Source organism: Aotus nancymaae, unplaced genomic scaffold, assembly GCF_030222135.1.
Source record: "Aotus nancymaae isolate 86718 unplaced genomic scaffold, 86718_ANA_hifiasm-v0.15.2.pri h1tg000036l, whole genome shotgun sequence".
NCBI classification, from domain to species: Eukaryota; Metazoa; Chordata; class Mammalia; order Primates; family Aotidae; genus Aotus; species Aotus nancymaae.
The window spans coordinates 93712624-93732687 of record NW_026988450.1 but is presented as its reverse complement, the minus strand read 5'-3'; the positions used below and the strand labels follow the sequence as shown (position 1 = coordinate 93732687).

Genomic DNA, 20064 nt, shown 5'->3' with positions numbered 1-20064 from the left:
GCACCTACCCCTGTCCAGAGACACTGGCTCCCGGCACCTACCCGTGTCGAGATACCCAGGCCGCTGGCACCTACCCCTGTCCAGAAACCCAGGCCCCCCGGCACCTAGCCCTGTCCAGAGAGCCATGCCCCACAGCACCTGCCCCGTCCAGAGTCCCTGGACCCTGGCACCTACCCAGGCCCAGGCCCCCCCGGCACCTATCCCCATCAACAGACCCAGGCCCCTGGCACCTACCCCTGTCCAGAGACCCAGGCCCCCTGGCACCTACCCCCGTCCAGAGGTCCAGGCAACCCGGCACCTACCCCAGTTCAGAGACACAGGCCCCCGGCAGCTGTCCCTTCCAGAAACCCAGGCCCCTGTCACCTGCCCCTGTCCAGGGACCCAGGATCCTGGCATCTGCCCCTGTCCAGACGTCCTGGACCCCGGCTCCCACCCAGGCCCAGGCAGCCGGACAGCTACCCCCTTCCAGAGACCCAGGACCCTGGAATCTACCTATGTTCAGAGACCCAGGCCCCCGGCACCTACCCTGTCCAGAGACCCAGGCCCCCAGCACCTACCCTGTCCAGAGATCTAAGACCCCTGGCACCTACCCCTTTCTAGAGGCCCAGGACCCCGCACCTACCCCTGTCCAGAGTCCCAGGTCACCCAACACCTACCCCTGTTGAGAGGCCCAGGACCCCAACACCTACCCCTGTCGAGGACTCCACACCTTACCCTGTCCAGAGACCCAGGACCCTGGCACCTACCCCTGTCCAGACACCCAGACCCACCGACACCTACTCCTGTTCAGAGACCCAGGCCCCCGACACCTGCCCCAGTCCAGAGACCCAGACCCCCGGCACATGCCTCTGTCCAGAGGCTCTGGACCCCGGCACATACCCCTGTCCAGAGATCCAGGCCCCCCGGCACTTACCCCTGTCGAGAGGCCGAGGACCCCAACACTTACCCCTGTCGGAAGGCCCAGGAACCCAAAACCTACCCCTTTCGAGGACCCCGCAGCTAACCCTGTCCAGAGACCCAGGACCCCGGCACCTACCACTGTCCAGAGACCCAGGCCCCCCGGCACCTACCACTGTCCAGATACCCAGGCCCCCCGGCACCTAGCACTGTCCAGAAACCCATGCCCCCTGATGCCTAGCCCTGTCCAAGGGCCCTTGACCCCGGCACCTACCCCTGTCCAGAGACCCAGTCCCCCCGGCACCTACCCCTATCCAGAGACTGAGGACCCCTGGCACCTACCCCACTCCAGAGACCTAGGCCCCCCGGCACCTACCCCTTCCAAAGACCCAGGTCCCCGGCACCTGCCCCTCTCCAGAGGCCCTGGACCCCCACACCTACCCAGGCCCAGGCCCCACGGCACCTACCCTTGTCGAGAGATGCAGGCCCCTCCAGCAACGTGCCGTGTCCAGAGGCCCTGGACCCCGACACCTACTCAAGCCCAGGCACCCTGGCACCTATACCCATCCAGAGACCCAGGATCTCTGGCACCTACCCCCGTTCAGAGACCCAGGCCCCCGGCACCTGTCCCTTCCAGAGACCCAGGCCCCCGGCACCTACCCTCGTTCAGAGACACAGGCCCCCAGCACCTGTCCCTTCCAGAGACCCAGGCCCCTGGCACCTGCCCCTGTCCAGAGACCCAGGCCCCCCGGCATCTGTCCTTGTTTAGACGCCCTTGACCGAGTCACCCACCCAGGCCCAGGCACCCCGGCACCTAGCCCCATGCAGAGACCCAGGACCCTGGCATTTACCCGTGTTCAGAGACCCAGGACCTGGGCACCTACTCCTGTCCAGAGACCCAGGAACCCCCGGCACCTACCCCCGTTCAGAGACCCAGGCCCCTGGGCACCTGTCCCTGTCCAGAGGCCCTGGACCCCCGCACCTACCCAGGCTGAGGCCCCACGGCACCAACCCTTGTCCAGACACCCAGGCCCCCCGGCAACTTGCCGTGTCCAGAGGCACTGGACCCCGGTACCTACCCAAGCCCAGGCCCCCTGGCACCTACACCCGTCCAGAGACCCAGGATCTCTGGCACATACCCCCGTTCAGAGACCCAGGCCCCCGACACCTACCCTGTCCAGAGGCCCTGGACCCCGACACCTACCCCTGTCCAGAGATCCATGCCCCCTGGCACCTACCCCTGTTCAGAGACACAGGCCCCCGGCACCTGCCCTTGTCCAGAGGACCAGGACCCAGGCACCTACTGAAGCCCAGGCCCCCCGGAAACTACCCCTGTCCAGAGACCCAGGCCCCTCGGCACCTACCCCTGTCCAGAGATACAGACCCCTGGCACCTACCCTGTGCAGAGACCCAGGACCAGGGCACCTACCCCTGACCAGAGACCCAGGCCCCCTGGAACCTACCCCTGTCCAGAGGCTCTGGACCCCGGCACCTATCCCTGTCTAGAGACCCAGGTCCCCCGGCACCTAACCCCGTTCAGAGACATAGGCCCCCTGCACCTGCCCCTGTCCAGAGGCCCTGGACCCCGGCACCTACCCCCGACCAGAGACCCAGGGCCCCAGGCACCTACCCCTGTCCAGAGACCCAGGCCCCCCGGCATCTACCACCGTCAAGAGACCCAGGTCTCCGATACCTACCCCCGTCCAGAGGCCCTGGACCCCGGCACCTACCCTCGTCTAGAGACCAAGGTCCCCCGGCACATATCCCCGTTCAGAGATCCAGGCCCATGGCACCTGCTCCTGTCAAGAGACCCAGGCCCCTGGGTACCTACCCCTGTCCAGAGACCCTGGACACCGGCACCTACCCAGGCCCAAGCCCCCAGCACCTACCCCTGCCCAGAGACCCAGGCCCCCCGGCACCTATCCCTGTACAGAGACCCATGTTCCTCACCACGTATCCCTGTCCAGAAGCCCTGGACCCCAGCACATACACCTGTCCAGAGACCCAGGTCCCCTGGCACCTACCCCTGCCCAGAGACCCAGGCCCCCATCATCTATCCTTGTCCAGAGACCCAGGACCCCGGGATCTACCCTTGTCCAGAGACTGAGGCCCCCGGCACCGACCCCTGTCTAGAGACCGAGGCCCCAGGCACCTACCCCTGTCTAGAGACCCAGGCCCCTGGCACCTACCCCAGTCCGGAGGCCCTGGACCCCGGCACTTACCCATCCAGAGTCCCAGGCCCCCCGGCACCTACCCCTGTCCAGAGAACCTGGCCCTCCGGCACCTACCCCTGTCCAGAGACCCAGGCCCCCGGCACCTACCCCTGTCCATGGGCCCTGGACCCCGGCACCTACCCCTGTCCACAGACCCAGGCCCCCGGCACCTACCCGTGTCCACGGGCCCTGGACCCCGGCACCTACCCCTGTCCACAGACCCAGGCCCCCAGGCACCTTCCCCCATTCAGCTACCCAGGCCCCCAGCACCTGCCCTGTCCACAGACCCACGCCCCTGGCACCTGCCCCTGTCCAGAGGCCCTGGACCCCTGGCACCTAACCCTATCCAGAGACCCAGGCCCCACGGCACCTACCTCTGTCCATAGACCCAGACCCCCGGCATCTACCCCTTCCAGAGACCCAGGACCCCTGACCCCTACCCCTGTCCAGAGACCCAGGCCCCCAGAACCTACCCCTTCCAGAGGACCTGGACCCTGGCACCTACCCCTGTCCAGAGAGACAGGTCCCTCCATCACCTACCCCCGTTCATAGACCCAGGCCGCCGGCACCTACCCTGTCCAGAGACCCAGGACCCCAGGCACCTACCCCTGTCCAGACACCCAGGACCCCGGCACCTACCGCTGTGCAGAGGCCCTGGACCCTGGCACCTATCCCTGTCCAGAGACTCAGGCCCCAGAGACCCAGGCCCCCAGCCCCTACCCCTATCCAGAGGCCCTGGACCCCAGCACCTACCCCCGTCCAGAGACACAGGCCCCCCGGCACCTACCCCCGTTCAGAGACCCAGGCCCCCGGCACCTCCCCCTGTGTAGAGACCCAGGCCACGCAGCACCTGCCCCTGTCCAGACGCCCTGGACCCTGGCACCTACCCAGACCCACGCACACCTTCTTTGCATCTTCTTTGACCAGTCTCATCCAGACGCACCAAAAGGCACAGACATGTACGTGAGAGACAAGCATTTTAGCACCTCAGAGAAGTGTAGTTTCTTATTTGAAATACAAAGTATACAAGTTTTGCCAACCACCAAAGGAAGCATGTCTACAGGTAGTTTCTTTAGGTAGGCATGTCTACCTAGTTTCTACAGGTAGTTTCTTATTTTCAATACAGTGTATACAGGTTTTACCAACCACCGAGGGAGGCATACGGTAGTGTTCAAAGAGGAATAGTCTAGGGAATTTGGTTAGTGTGAAAAGGCTTCTTGAAGAAGACACGTAGTGGGGCTTCCCTGGGTTGGTCTTGGCATGTGTACACTAACCTTCCAAAGACACTGTGTACTCAGCCTTTCTCTCCACCTTCTAGGTCTTGTTGAACGCTGTGTCATTATCCAAAAGGACCAGCATGGCTTCGGCTTCACAGTCAGTGGGTATCAAAGTTTTCTGGTGCAGTCTGTGCGGCCTGGTAAGTGCTGCATCCGTCCTGCCCACAGTGGACAGTTCTTACAAAGCCACCATGTATGTGACAGTGCCACTGTACTTGGAGAACTTGTGCGTTCCTGTGGGGCACGAATGAATTACTCTAGAACTGGCTCTCCGTGGATGCCTGGGGAAGCCTCTTCAATGCAAAACCCCTGGGCAAAGTTTCTAGAGATTGTACCTCATGCTTGCTTCCCTGGTTGGGAAGGGAAAAACCAGCAAAGTAGCTGTCAGGTCATCATCAGGCAGATGTCTGATTGCCGTCAAAGGGAGATCCTCATACTGGGTCACAAGATTCTGTGGCAGAATCCAAGGTCCCCTTTCTTCATATTTACCTCCACACTACCTGGCTAAGTACACAGATGGTCATTTTCTACAGAGGTTTATAAGTTGAGACAGGCACAATAGTCCAAATGATTACAGAGCACATTTGCTGATACAATTCACATGAAATAATAACTTACCAACAGATAAATGATATGTGCTGGACATGATATCGGGGGAAATGGTGTTTGGAAGTTTGAGTAGTTTGCAATTTGAGGTGTAGTCATTTTCCTTGTGATCGTTGGGGAAGCCCTCTTTAAAAAAAAAGGATTTCAGAAGTAGTTTGAAAGATGGAAATGAAAAGCAAATCAGCAGAATAGGAATTTGGTGGGAAGGGAGTAAAGAGTGAGTGGGCATCATAGCCAAATCCATCAAGTTACCAATTGTGTATAGAAGGGGTGCGAACAGTCAAAACTCTAGCATGTGCCAGCTAGTGGAACCATTGTTAGTGGTCCAGGCTGAGGAGGATAGTGAGAAAGACAGTGGGTGCAGAAGATTCCCTAAAAGGTAGAGAAGTGTCCCTAAAAGGAGTGAACTTCAGTGCAGTAAGTAGCGTTGGGCTGGTGCCAGGGAGCATCCTAGGCTTGGCTTAGATGAGAGCACAAGGAAAGGATTGGGAGCAGGTTTCCCCTTAGAGATGTTGCAGAGGAGGAGGGAAAATATACTTGCATTGATTCTGGAGGAAGATTTGGGCTATGTTCACAGGAAAGGTGAAAAAAGAATTCCAAATTTGTGACCAAAATGAGATATGTGGATCATATAAGGATATAAATAAGCATGGCTTCTTATGTTTGGGAGATTTGTTTTGCATATCCTGAGGTGAAGCTCTAAAAAGATAGTTTTATTCTTTGCTTTTCTCATTTCTCAGGGTTCCTGGACTGGGGTGAGACAGAGTTAGTAGAACTGCCAATACCTTGTACTTCTCCTCTGCAGCCTATCTGGTTCAGGAAATACGGGATCCCCTCCAGGGAAGTGTAGGTTCAGCTCTCCTTTACCTTCTTCCTTCTCTTAGGCTGAGCAGAGTCAGACCCAGAGAGGAAAGAAGGAAAAGATGGCTTACAAGGAGAATGTGAGTTTGAGAGACTGTGTGTGTGTACATGCGTGCATGTGTGCGTGTGTGTGTTGGGGAGGAGAGTAGAAGAGACTTCATTCATTTGGATTGGCCTTGAAGTCACAAGAATAACAAAGCAGTAGTTATCTTTTCCAGATATATATTAGGTTTCTTTAATTCACTGTTTCTGAAAGTATAATCTGCGTTCTGCCTGAATCAGAATCACCTACGCTCAAGATGATTGAAATCCTTTTTCTTGGGGCTGACCTTGGAAGCACTGAATTGCTTTCTGGCAAGAGGTCCATGAAACACACTTTTAAAAATTCCTGCAGTGATTCTCATGCTTGCTGAAGTCTGAGAACTTCTGCTGAAGTTCCTTTACTTTGAAGAGTTTAGTTGCTTTTTTTTAATCACTAAGTTATTAGAAGTCACCTCACATGTTTCATACATTCAGGCAAGACAGGTCTGTTCTCTTCAACATTAGTTTATAAATGAATGTCTAAGCAGGAATTCCAAGCTATTTGCAAGTGTTCTTCCATAAATAGCACACTTTAGATGAGGGTAGTCTTGAGTCCCAGTATTGAAAAGCCAAATTGGAATGCAGTCATCACTGTATTTTTCTTTTCAGAGTAGAAACATTTAGATGGGCTTTGTGGGAGTTTTGTTTTGATCAGAGGAATGCAACTTACAGACTTAATGATCACGCTGGGACAAATGTACAATATGTAGTTTTTATGCTTCTCATTAACTTGTTTTGGCTTTAATGCTTTTTGCGCTTCCTGGATGTAAATTAAACTAGGACTATAAGTCATTTAAAACTATCTTGTGAGTCTGGGCATGGTGACACACGCCTGTAATCCCAGGTCTTTGGGAGGCCGAGACGGGACGATTGCTTGAGCTCAGAAATCCAAGACCAGCCTGGGCAATACGGTGAAAATATTTGTCTCTACAAAAAATACAAAAATTAGTCAGGTGGGGTGGCACATGCCTGTAGTCCCAGCTACTTCAGAGGCCAAGGTGGGAGGATCGCTTGAACCCAAGAGGTCAGGGGTGTGTGAGCCAAACTCACACCACTGCACTCCAGCCTTGGTGACAGAGTGAGGAGACAGTATCTCATAAACAAACAAACAAACAAACCATATTGTGATCAAAACCACTGTAGCCTCCAGTCAGATGACAAGTTGAAAAGGTGAAGAGCATGATCTTTTGAGCACCTCAGTCAGTCACCATCAGAAGCTCTTAATTTGGTTTATTTTAAAGGGAGAAACTGGGCTGAGTATGGAGGCTCACGCCTGCAATTCCAGCATTTTGGGAAGCCAAGGCAGGAGGATCACTTGAGCACAGGAGTTCAAGACCAGCGTGGGCAACATAGTGAGACCTCATCTCTACAAAAAAAAAAAAATTTTTTTTTAATTAACCAGGCATGGTGGCACACACCTGTAGTCCCATAGCTACTTGGGAGGTTGAGTTGGGAGGATCGCTTGAGAAAACTAAGTCTGCAGTGAGCTGAGATCATGCTTCCGCACTCCAGCTTGGGCTACGGGGCAAGACTCTGTCTGTTAAAAAAAAAAAAAAAAAAAAAAAGGGAAGGGAAAAACTGTAAATGGCTTTAGAAAGGTTTTTTTAAAAGAAAAATTATTATCATTTTTAATGATGTGAACCCCCAGAATATTTTACAAAACCTCTCAGGACTTAGGAAAGTCTTGTTTTAAGCCTTTTCTCCATATTTCCCTTAATAATTATTTTAACAATTCTGTTTCATACAGGAAACTCATTTTTCCCCCTGGATAATAAAAAATAACCGATTTGACCTTGGGACATATCCAGATACATTAGAATGAAGCACACGTGCTCTTCCCAGAGCCTGGCCCTGCCTGCCTCCTGCCTTGGCCTGCTGTCAGAAGTCTAGCACCTTATCTAGGTGGAAGGAAGAGCAGGAGATGGGACCTTACATAGTTCACTCTAGCTTAAAAGTAGTTGTGTCTCTAAAGTGGAATAGGAAGTGCACCCAGTATTGGAGGTACTTAACACAGAGAAATAGGAGGAAATTTCAGAGGAGAGGTGATCTGACAGGGACCTTGGTGTAGCTTCAGTGGCCTCTGGGAGAGGTTGTTGGGCTCTAATGACCAGGCCTTCTCCTTACAGGAGGTGCAGCCATGAAGGCTGGTGTGAAGGAGGGCGACCGAATCATCAAAGTGAGTGACCCCAACATGCAATCCCACTCCCAGCTGTGGAGGCAGATGTGCAGGGCACCCCTGGCCTTGCCCCATCCTGCACACTTCAATCTTGATACCAACTGCCAGGCAGCCACTGAGTTAGGGGTGGTCCATGCGAGGGAGCACGGTGGTATAGTGTGAGAGAGAGAGCAAGGAGGAAGATAGCTGTGCTCCGTATTTTAGGCACTTCTTGACTCTGAAGCAACCAAGCTTTGAGAACAAGTTTTTTTATTCTCATTTCATAACTGACCAAAATAAGATTAACTTATTTTGGTAGTAACTCGTGGAAGGACCCAAGACTTTGATTCTCAGGTTGATATTCTTTCCTCCATATAATGCCAGCCTGGGGTCCTTGCCCATGCTGAACTACTATAACCTGCCCTGGTTGTTGAGGCCTTTCTTCGACAGAATGGTGTTCAGAACCAGCCTGGGCAGCATAGTGGGGAAGCATTAAGGAAATCGAGATGCAGAGACTGCTTAGTCCTCTGTGAGGAGGAAGCACACTGGGGCGGTGGACAGTCACATGTGTGTGAGACAAATGGTCGGAAAAGCGTATACCAAAACTAAGTGAATGAATGAACAAATTAAGGAATGAAGACGCAGGTCTTATCCCTGAAAACTTACAGGCTCGCTGGAGAGACAGAACAAATAGCAGATATGAACAGAACACATTCATAGTGTGACTTGAGTAAACAAGTGACCAGAGGAGGCTAAAGAGCACTGGAAAATGGCTTCCTGAAGAAGTGGTGTTTTGAACTTACAGAAGGATGCCCTAGCTGTTCATCACCATTACTCAAAATTGTTTGTCCCTCCAACAGGTCAATGGCACCATGGTGACCAATAGCTCACACCTGGAAGTGGTAAAGCTGATCAAATGTGAGTTGGAGAGAGGTGACAGCTAACGTAGGGGAGCAGATGGGCTGGGAGGGAGGAAAGGGCAGGCCTGCCATCCCAGGAGGTTTCCTTTGTAGATGTGTGAGTCAGCTGAAGTCACGTCTTTAATCTTAACATGGAGCGATCCACTTAAATGGCCACAATTCCCTATTATTTCAAGTGGAGACACTACTAGGCTGTCATGAGACATCTTATGTTTACCCACACCCGTCTTTGCCTCTCCTGTTTAGACCACATCCTACTGAGACCAGGTCTCCCTCAAATACCTTCCAATTCCCTCTCCCATTCATGGACATTCATACTCATTTGTTTTCTAGTTGGCAGGGAAAAGCAACTATAATCTGTTTGTAGCCAGGAAGGCTCAACCAGTTGAGTCTGTCCAAATATTCAAATAGAAGCAACAAATGTTGAAGAAAGAATTTAAGAATGTGGGAAGTTTGGGGAGGGCAGAGGGCTGGAATCTGAGTGCCTGGTCTGTGCCATGTGGGCAATATGCCCAAAGTGTGACACTGGCTACGCACTTTAGTGAGATAAAGGGGGAAACAAGGGGCTGCTGAGGCGGCCCGTGGGGTGTGTTCCCAGATATTTATGAGTGGAGTTCTAGTTGAGGTCTGTGCGTGAAGGAAGGGCAGGACGTGGTACTTGGGTCCATGCAGGGCATGAAGGCAGGGATTAAAGAACAGGTGAGGCATTAAAAGTGAGGAGAACTTAACCTACAGAATTATAAGCTTAATGACAGGACAAGGGAGAACAGTCCCCCCGACCCCCCTACCACCGTACGTGGACTGTCTGTCCAGAACAGCCCTCCTGGAGCAAGTCTCTGTCTCCCTCTAGCTGGTGCCTCTGTCAAACTCGCCCTCCTGGGCTCTTCACCTTCATCCGTGGGCATCCCTGGACTGCAGCAGGACCCATTCCCAGCAGGAGCTCCCCGAATCACCCCAGCGATCCCCCCACCACCACCTCCTCCACCTCTACCACCTCCACAATGCATCACAGGACCCAGACCTCTGCAGGTAATGATCCTTCTGGTTCTCTTTCCTCACCCTAATGTCCTGTTGAAGAGCTCCGCATTGGGGAGGAAAGCAGTTAAATCCATTGGGGCTGTGGTAAGCAGAGCAAGTCAAAAGACATATGGAAGACGATTGAAAGAGTTCAACAAAAACCAGGGCTGCACAGTAACAGTTGTTCCCTGCCTCAGTGTCCTCCTTCCATGGAAATGCATATTGGTTTTATCACACTGGAACATTGGGTGTTTCCTAAATGTGTGGAAGACTCTAAGGGCACTCTCCAAAAGTACTCCTCATCGGAGAGAGAGTGCACGCTTCCGGCAGGGACAGAATGCATCTGTTCAAGACCGTTGCCAGCCAGTGTTAACCAGGGTATGGTATAAAGTCAAGGTGTAGGGGAAAGGCTTCCTAGAGAAAAGCCTGCTTCAAGGTGCAAAATACAGAGCCCACTCAGTAGAGGGAGGGATCAGAAAAGGACAAAAACAAGTAGAGGCCAGTGCAGTGGCTCACACCTGTAATCCCAGCACTTTGGGAGGCTGAGGTAGGAGGATCACTTGGGCTTAGGAGTTTGAGACCAGCCTGGGCAACATGGCAAAACCCTGTGTCTACCAAAAATACAAAAAATTAGCCAGGCATGATGGCATGTACCTGCGGTCCCAGGTACTCAGGAGGCTGAGGTAGGAGGGTTGTTTGAGCCAGAAGGCAGAGGTTGCAGTGAGCCATGATTGTGCCACTGCACTCTAGCCTGGGTGACAGAGGGAGACCCCATCTCTTTTTTTGTTTTTTTTAATTGCATTTTAGGTTTTGGGGTACATGTGAAAAACATGCAAAGTTGTTGCATAGGTGCATTCATGGCAGTGTGATTTGCTGCCTCCCTCCCCCTCACCCATATCTGGCATTAACAAAACAAATAAGTAGAAACGGAGCTCTAGAAGCAAGGAAGGAACACCTATGTGAAGAGTTGAAAGAGAACAAGATGCAGACAGGTAGAGGGAACAGGATTTTTCAGTTGGAATGAAGACTAAACCCACAAGTCTTGGGAGACTTTAGGGAGCAACTTGATGCCAAAGGTGATTAGAGCCAAGGTTTCTAGAAGTTCAGGAATAAACTCAAAATAAGATGTGTGTTTACTGCATTCCAGCAAGGTACTGAATAAAACATACTTATGATTCAGGCTCTACTCTCGTAGCTTTCCTTGCCCAAGAATCAGCAGATAGAAGAGAGTTAAGCTATTGAGTTCATCCCTAACTCTTATACTGCCATATTTTCCATCTCTAGGGTCCTGAAGATCAAAAACATGTCACCCAGATCCTCAGAAATATGCTGAGGCAGGAAGAAAAAGAATTACAGGTAAGGCCACTGCCAACGGTAGACTGGCCATTGCCTGAGTGAAATAATACTTTTTCAGAGCAGCCTGCCAAACATGCACAACTTCATTTACAGGCAATATCCCATCACAGTAAAACCTCAAAAAATGAAACTTCCGGACCACTAAAGAGTGACCATTGGCCGGTAGAATTTATTAAAGCAGAACTTCACCAGTAGAATGAATAGGATTCTCCATGTGTAATAGGTTAGGATAGTGAATATGTAGACCAAAAAAAAAGGTCAATGGAGTTTATCTGGGACATTTCCAAGGAAAGGAAGGGAAAGAGAGAAGAAAGGAAGGGTCAAGTGAGTCCTGAGCCAGCCTGATAGAGGTGGGGAGCACTTGGATGAAGGATGAAGAGAGTTTTCAGGCCTAGAAGTGATGTGCACAGAGAACAGTAAGTAGATTAATTTGCTGGAGTAGAATAACCAGATTCCTATTACAGCCATACATGTAAGTGCCGCCATATACAGAACATGGTTAGCTAGGCGTGGTGGCTCACACCTGTAATCCAGCTCTTTAGGAGGCTGAGGTGGGCGAATCGTGAGATCAAGAGATCAAGACCATCCTGGCCAACATGGTGAAACCCCGCATCTACTAAAAATACAAAAATTAGCCGGTCGTGGTGGTGCGCACCTGTAGGCCCAGCTACTTGGGAGGCTGAGGCAGGAGAATCATTTGAACCCAGGAGGTGGAGGTTTTAGGGAGCCAAGGTTGCACCACTGCACTCCACCCTGACAACAGAGTGAGACTCTGTCTCAAAAAAAAAAAAAATTGTTTTATTTTCTAGGCTATATAGAAATGAAAAAGATTCTGGTTCTTCCCCTCAACATGTTTAAAATCTAATGGAGGAAATTTAAATTACAGCAGGAGGGAGAGTGGGAGGAACGAAGAGCTTACAATAAGAGAACAAAGGAGAGCACAATTAAGTAATAATGGGAAATATGGGGAAGGGCTTCGCAGAGTGGATAATATTTCAGCTGGGCCTTGAAGAGCAGTACTTGAGTAGGCAAAGGAGATGGGGGAGGGAATGCTAGTGAAAAGACAGCATAGGTCAAAGACACAAACATGTAAAAATACATGTATTTATTTCACAAGCACTGAGTTCTTGCTGTATGCTAGGTACTGAGTGCATGTTGGGGCAGTAGGTGGGAGTAATGTCAGGGGTGGGCGTTGGAATGGTTACAAAGATAAACAAGAAGTAAACCTCTCCTTTAATGAGTTAGTGATTCCATAGGATATGGATGAATGAATATATACTATATTATGATAAGTGCTGATATTTATATATTGGCAAACGTCAGGGTAATCAGGCCAGTATGGTACTGGTTCAAGGACAGACCTATAGATCAATGGAATAGAATTCAGATTCTGGAAATTAACCCATACATCTGTGGTCAACTGATTTTCAACACAGGTGCCAAGACAATTCAATGGAGAAAAAATAGTCTTTTGAACAAATGAGGCAGGGACAAATGGATATCCACATACAGTTAATGAACTTGGACCCTTACCTCACACGGTAAACAAAATTTAACTCAAAATGGACAAAGACTTAAATATAAAAGCCAAAAGTATTTTTAAAAACTATAAAACTCTTAGAAAAAATTTTTGATAGCAGTAAATCTTCATGACTTTGGATTGGGCAGTGGTTTCTTAGATGGACACCAAAAGCTAACCAAAAAAAAAAAAAAAAAAAAAAATTAGTTGGATTTCATCAAAATGTAAAACTTTTGGGTGTCAAAGGATCCTATTAAGAAAGTAAAGGTGGGGCTGGGCGCAGTGGCTCAAGCCTGTAATCCCAGCACTTTGGGAGGCCGAGGCGGGTGGATCACGAGGTCAAGAGATCGAGACCATCCTGATCAACATGGTGAAACCCCCGTCTCTACTAATACAAAAAATTAGCTGGGCATGGTGGCGCGTGCCTGTAATCCCAGCTACTCAGGAGGCTGAGGCAGGAGAATTGCCTGAACCCAGGAGGCGGAGGTTGCGGTGCGCCGAGATCGCGCCATTGCACTCCAGCCTGGGTAACGAGCGGAACTCTGTCTAAAAAAAAAAAATAAAGAAAAGAAAAAAAAAAACCCAGCTTTCCTAGGACCTTTACTGATCAGCAACCCCCTGCCCTCAAGGGCACTTGCATGGAGCCCTAAGGTTCTGCAAAACCTGATTTGAAAGGCCCTACTCTCAGGGGCAGAGCTAGATCCAGGAGAGACTTCAGGAAGACGGGTTTTGACTCAATGCATACAGCTTGCAAAGAAGCTGGGCTGTGTGGCAATGGAGTGGACTGACTTGAGAGCCAGAGAATTGTCCTGTTGTTTTTCAGACACTGTCAACGGTGTCTAATAACAGTAGCATCTAACAATGTTCAGATGTCGTTAGACATCTAAATATTCAACATTCTACCTATATACATTATATTATAATATTATATTATATATATAGTATATATATATATACACTATATATATTATTTTCAACCTTATACCTAAGTATAAGGTTACTTAATATTTTTCTTTAAGCCAACTCTTTTCTTTAAACTTAAATTCATCTTAAGGAAATCTGTCATTACCTTAAATGAAAACCAACATCACACACTATAAATGCAGAGAAAATGTTTAACACTAAATATAAGTGTAGAACCAAGTTTGTTAAATTCTACCTAGAAATATATAGAGCAGTGTAGAAGTGTAGAAGAAAGCTGCCATTTATATTAAAAAGAGGAAAATGAGCCTCTTTCTTTAGACCGCTCTGAATGAATGTTTAGAAACTGATGGTTATTGCCGCTGAGGAGGGGAATTAGCTGGCTTGAGGGTGAAGTGGATGGAAGACTTTTTATTTTATATTTACTCCTTTGTGTCCTTTCAATTTAAAACTACATGTAGAAAATTACTAAAAAAAAAATAGAGACAAAATTTAAAACAAGCTGAAAAATAAACTCTAGCTCAATTCTATTGCTTGTCAAAGGCTTTAATGAAGCTTGAGGCCAATTCTGCCTTGGTTAAGGTATTATTGCTATGCAGGCACCAGGCCGAATTTTTTTCTGGGTTAATCAAAAGGGTGGAATGAGAACTGAAAAGAAACTAACTTTCTTACAATATGAGCCAATGTTATTTAATGCCTGTCCACATCACCTAAGATCATTTTGACCCTCAACAAAAATCATCTCACTTAAAATCATCTTGAGTTCTACTTCACACACTGGAGAACATTGGTGTCAGGAGTTATATAGGTGGTATTTTCAAACTGTGGGTTGTCAACAACGAGGTAACGGTTTCCTAGTTTTCTCCTTTTATCATTTTTTGTGTGTGTCATACAAGATGCTCTTGACTAGAAGCAGTTTGGCTAGCACCAGCTGTGAAGGGAACTTGGGGCAGGGAGCTGTTCTCTTATGAACCCAGGAAGGGGGAATCACATGGGAGCTAAGCTGGAACCAGCTGTGCTGCTGTGCCCTGCCTCCCATCACACTCATCCTTCTGCCTTTCAGAGTGACATCATATTCCAGGATCTGGAGAAACTGAAGTCTCGGCCAGCTCACCTGGGGGTTTTTCTACGTTACGTCTTCTCTGAGGCGGACCCCAGTCCACTGGTAAGTCAGAAGCATCCGTCTTGATTGAGTGCCTGCTGTGCTGAACAGAGAGAACCTCTAGCCTCTGTTTCTGCTCCCTAGCTGTTACAAGTCAGATCCATGGGCACAGCCGGGCTCTTCAAGGACAGAGACAAAATAGCCAAGAAGATGTAACCTATACAGAAGGAACTTTTCACTGTATGACACAGCTAACTCACTACATCAGTTGCCTAGAGGGGAGTAAGAGGGCAAGGCCAGGAAAACTCATTCTTGATCAGTTCAGAACGTCTTCTTGGAGAAGTTGTTGTTCCTAGAGTTTTTTAAATGAAGGTAGATAGAGACTGACTAGGGAGTTGAGACAGTAGCCCTGCGAAAAAACTTGCAGATGGCAAGGCTGAAAGGGTCTTCCGTGCTAAGATGATGACGGGGGAATGTGAGCGCATGGAACCAAAGTGTCTGGGGACAGTGCTCAGAGCCAGCAGCCTTCCCAGTTTCTTCCTTCTGCTCAGCTGCTTAGAAAGGAAAGGGAGATGGAGGAGAGGGGTTGGGGCTGTAGCCTTCAGAATAAACTTCTCACCTGGGGCATGGGCTGCTGTTTTGTCTTTCTGGGGATACCATCAGAAGCCAGAATGAACAGCCATCCACGGGTATTCACCGAACACCTGTGTGGAAGTCCAAGTGCTGGTGACTCGGAAGCATTCCTGAATAAGACAGGGCACACCACAGAGAGAATTAAAACATGACCCCTTAGGAAACAAGACGTAAACAAGCACAAGATGCAAGTGAAATACACGTGTGGAGAGGATGCGGAGTTGAGGCGTGATCAGTGTTGAAGATGTGCCCGTGGGAAGGGGGTGCGGATTACTTTACCACGGGTTTTGAAATGGTCTGACCCCAGCTTTCTCAACCTCGGCACTCTTTTGAGCTGGAGAATTCTTTGTTGTGGTAGACTGTCCTGCGGCTTTAAGGAAATAGAGCAGTGTCGCCGGGCTGTACCCACTAGATGCTGGTAGCACCATACTCGCCCAGTAGTTGTGACAATTAAAAATGTCTCCAGAGGTGGCCAAATGTTCCCTAGAGGGCAAAATTCCTGCTGGGGGAAAACCACTGCTCTAACCCAGTTGTCTCTCCTCCTAGCTTTTTTACCTGTGTGCAGAAGTTTATCAGCAGACAAACCCCAAGGAGTCCCGAAGCTTGGGGAAAGACATCTGGAGTATTTTCCTGGAGAAAAATGCGGTGAGGATTATAATTTTATTATATTCTTTGAACTACCCAGAGGCAGAGGAAAATTAAGCAAAACATTCAGACCAAATGGAGACATGTTCTTAAAGAGAAATCTAGGCCGAGAGATTAGTATCCCTGGATTCTGTTCCAGCGCCACTCTCAAAAAATCTCGCTGTACCTCGTTTTCCACATAGAATACACATTGTGTCTCTCTGGAATGTTTGGAGGAACAGATTGTACCAGATTCTCTTTACCCTCCCCTGATTCAGCACCCTGGTTCCCCCCAGCCGTCCCTGCCTTGCCCATCTTTGGGCTGAAGAAACAGAGGTCTAGAGACATCAGATGATCTAGATCAGTGAGGCAAGAGGAGAATCCTGGCTTCTGAAGCTCAGTCCGACTTGCTATTACTACCCGAAGGCAGGAGTCAGAGGTGGGAGGCCTCTGAGTGTCTGGCATAGGCAGCACCCTGTGCACTGGCGCAGAGTTCCCAGGGGTGTGTCAGGGATCCCACGGGCAAGAGCACTTCTGCCTGCAGAGGGCAACTGCCATCCCAGAGTTTCTAATCTGATCAACTAAACTAATTCCAAGGTGACTTTATTCTTCTGGCAGTAAGCTAGTAGGGTTAATGAGGTTGGGGAAAATTGTTTTTTCTTAAGAGTTTTGGCCCAGCGCGGTGGCTCAGGCCTGTAATGCCAGCACTTTGGGAGGCCGAGGTGGGTGGATCACAAGATCAGAAGATCGAGACCATCCTGGCTAACATGGTAAAACCCCGTCTCTACTAAAAATACAAAAGAATTAGCTGGGCATGGTGGCAAGTGCCTGTAGTCCCAGCTACTCAGGAGGCTGAGGCAGGAGAATCTCTTGAACCTGGGAAGTGGAGATTGCAGTGAGCTGAGATTGCACCACTGTACTCCAGCCTGGACAAAAGAGTGAGACTCTGTCTCAGAAAAAAAAAAAAAGAGTTTTATATTTGCCCCCTTAAATGGGTCTTGAGTAGGAAGGTTAGAGCTGCTGGTTGTTCTCTGTTGGCTGTTTGGAGCCGCTCCAGTACCCAGGTTTCAACGACTTGTGTAGCAAAAGCCAGACACCATACTAACTGCAAGGCTGGGTGACACAAGGCTAGCTTTCCCTTGGGACTTGGAGGGAGGAAAAGTTCACTACATAGCCTAATGAAGGCTTTTCCCTTGCTGCTAAGTCAGCACAGGTCCACTTTTTGGACAACATGCCATTCCATGTACTCTAATGGCCTGGAAATAAGAGTGGAAAAAACTGCGTGTGCCGCTCTCAGAATATAGTCCCAGCTCTGTAGCCTCAGACTCCGTTTCCCAAAAACCCTAGCCTAGAATTCAGGTGTGCAGTTGGAGAGTAATGAGAATGATGGTGGGCAGATGTAGGCAAAAAGGCATGTGGCCAAGCCCTTCTCACCCCACACACTGTTCATCTCTCGAGTGTGCAGACCTGACCATTCTGCTCCACGCTTCTGTTTTTTAGCCTCTGAGAGTGAAGATCCCTGAGACGTTACAGGCTTTAATTGGTAAGTTGGCTCAATTGTTGGTTAGTCTCTGCTTGGTGCCTTTCTTCTCCTGAGCTCTCAGGAGGCTCCAGTGGACAGAAGGGACATAGTCGCTATCCTTGGGCAACCGTCCTCTAATAGGGGAAAGGACCCATAGGACAGTTGCTCCAGAGCACTGCACAGTAGCTAACGGACAGGTGCAAATGGGACAGACCCTGCCGAGGCGCTCACTCTGCCGTGGGGAGCTTGTCATGGGAAGACAGTGGACTTGGAGTTAGGAGACCTAGGTTCATGTCTGCCATCCTTCCACATGACCTCTCTGGGCCTCCGCTGGCTTATCTGTACAAAGAGGAAATCAGACTTGATCAGGGATTCCTAAGCCAGGTTGATTATCAAGAATCCCTTGGGGAACAAAAAATAGAGAAACTAGGGCCTCACTCCATCCTCCTGCAGAGCTGGAATCTCTAGGGTGGTTTTTCTTGTTGTTTTTTTTTGGGGGGGGGGGTATTTTTGTTCCTTAACTTATGAAAGTTAAGGAACTGACAGCAGCTAGTCCAGAGTGAGGACCCAGCAGGCTAGATGGTGCCGGGCTCCCTTTTCCTTCTGATCATGAGAAGAAGAATTAAGCAGAGGCAGTCTAAGGTGATGTCAGCCTGAGAAGCTAATCACTAGCAGCTTTTTAGAGGACAGGAATTGGAAGCTGCATTTAGAAAGAGATGATTTGTGGGCACATGTGACAGGGAGGAGAGCTTATGGACCCAGGCAGAGGGTGAACAGAGCTTGCTCAAATGCAGAGTGAGAGTGAAGCGCATCTCCCAGGAACTTAGCCTAGCCTGGGTGGGGATGGATGCAGGAATTAGAGGAGAGACATCTTTCGGTTAATACTGGGGAGCTCAGGTTTCATGGGATGTGAAGTGCTTGCCTTTTTTAGCCTTGTGAGTTGCTTCTGGGGCAGTAGAGGGGAGCAAGCCTCTCAGAGGTCTGCACTTGGATGTCAGACTGGCACTTAGACACATCTGATGAGAGGGGCTTTAATACTTCTCTCAATGGAGCACAGAACATCCAGAAAATATTTTTGTCCTTGCCGTGGACTTTGTATATCAGGATTCCAGTCCTGAATTCAGGAATGATCTGAGAGGTCCAGGCCTCCTCTTCCTTTAGGCTAACAGGGCAGATAGCCAGCTCTTCCTCCCAGTGTCACAGCGAGCTGAAATGCCTTGAGCTGCTCAGCAGAAGTGACCTTCCCCCACCCCCAGCACCCCACCCACTGTGCCTTCTCTGGTCTCCCACTACAGACTTGTGCCTGCGGAACAGCAAGGACGCCCGCGACGTTCTCTGTGAAGCTCAAGAGGCAGCCGTGCCTGAGATCCAGAAGCAGATCCATGACTACAGGTTGGCCCAGGAGCTGCCCTCCCACCACTCTCCTCTCACCTCCACCACTTGGCCCTTGCTCCTTCCCTCTGGGGCCTGCATGTGTCTCTTGTTATGTGTGTTTGCCTCACTCTTTCTGGGTGTCCATCTATTGAGCATTTGTGTATAGTTCTTTCTTTCCCTGTGTTTCTCTGGCTTAGAACGAAGCACACTCTGGGCCTGGGCAGCCTGTATGGTGAAAACGACCTGCTGGACCTGGATGGGGACCCTCTCCAAGAGCGCCAAGTGGCTGAGAAGCAGCTGGCTGCCCTTGGAGATATTTTGTGAGTCTTCAGCTTCCTCCCTCCCCACTGAATGTGCCAAGCAGGTTGACATATTTTGTGGATCTGTTCTTTCAGTCTCTCACCTTCTTCCACTTCTTGCCTGATTCTCCTGCCCCTGGAAGACGGCGAGTCATGCCCTCCTGCTGCATTGGTCAGGCTGAGGGCTGCAGGTGTCAAGGGTGTGGCAGAGCTCAGAGCTCCTGATAGTCATTTGGTGGTTATGACAGACCACGGACCCCACGAATGTGATGAGCTTTCTGCTTCCCCTGCTGGCCCTCTTCCTGACCTCTCTCCCTTCCTGCCTCTAAGATCTTACCTGTCACAGTGAGTGAGGCCAGTGCTGTGTGTGCCCAGTGGATACAGTTCCTTCAGGAGGCAGCTAGAACTGGCTTAGGAGAAATTGAACCATCTTTTACTCCTCCACGTCAGAAACCTGAACTAGGCGCTTCTGGCACAGTTGCTTTTGTTATGCATTCCTGGCCCCATTTTCTAAAGCGTCATAGGCTCCTGTGATGCAAGCTCCAGTATCGCAGACTTTGTGGGGACACTTCAAGCTTAGAAGCAAGTTTTTGCCTAATACTGCTTCTCACTAAGTAGTTATGTGGCCTTGGTTAAGCCATTCCATACAAGTCAGATCCATGGGCACAGTCGGGCACTTCAAGGACA

At 50.0% G+C, this 20064-nt stretch overlaps 1 protein-coding gene and 1 pseudogene across 1 annotated transcript in view; one reads left to right on the top strand and one right to left on the bottom strand.

Annotated features, from left to right (window-relative positions):
* Nucleotides 1-20064, bottom strand: part of LOC105705718 (NUT family member 2F-like) — a 181078-nt pseudogene that overhangs the window by 48680 nt on the left and 112334 nt on the right.
* The window catches only part of LOC135278082 (rho guanine nucleotide exchange factor 11-like), a 58349-nt gene that overhangs the window by 14785 nt on the left and 23500 nt on the right, over nucleotides 1-20064 (top strand). The window contains 10 exon segments of the mRNA XM_064384747.1: nucleotides 4429-4527; nucleotides 8062-8111; nucleotides 8951-9008; nucleotides 9861-10039; nucleotides 11312-11383; nucleotides 14887-14988; nucleotides 16105-16203; nucleotides 17683-17725; nucleotides 19000-19096; nucleotides 19276-19398. Of these exon segments, the coding sequence (XP_064240817.1) occupies nucleotides 4429-4527; nucleotides 8062-8111; nucleotides 8951-9008; nucleotides 9861-10039; nucleotides 11312-11383; nucleotides 14887-14988; nucleotides 16105-16203; nucleotides 17683-17725; nucleotides 19000-19096; nucleotides 19276-19398 (922 nt within the window).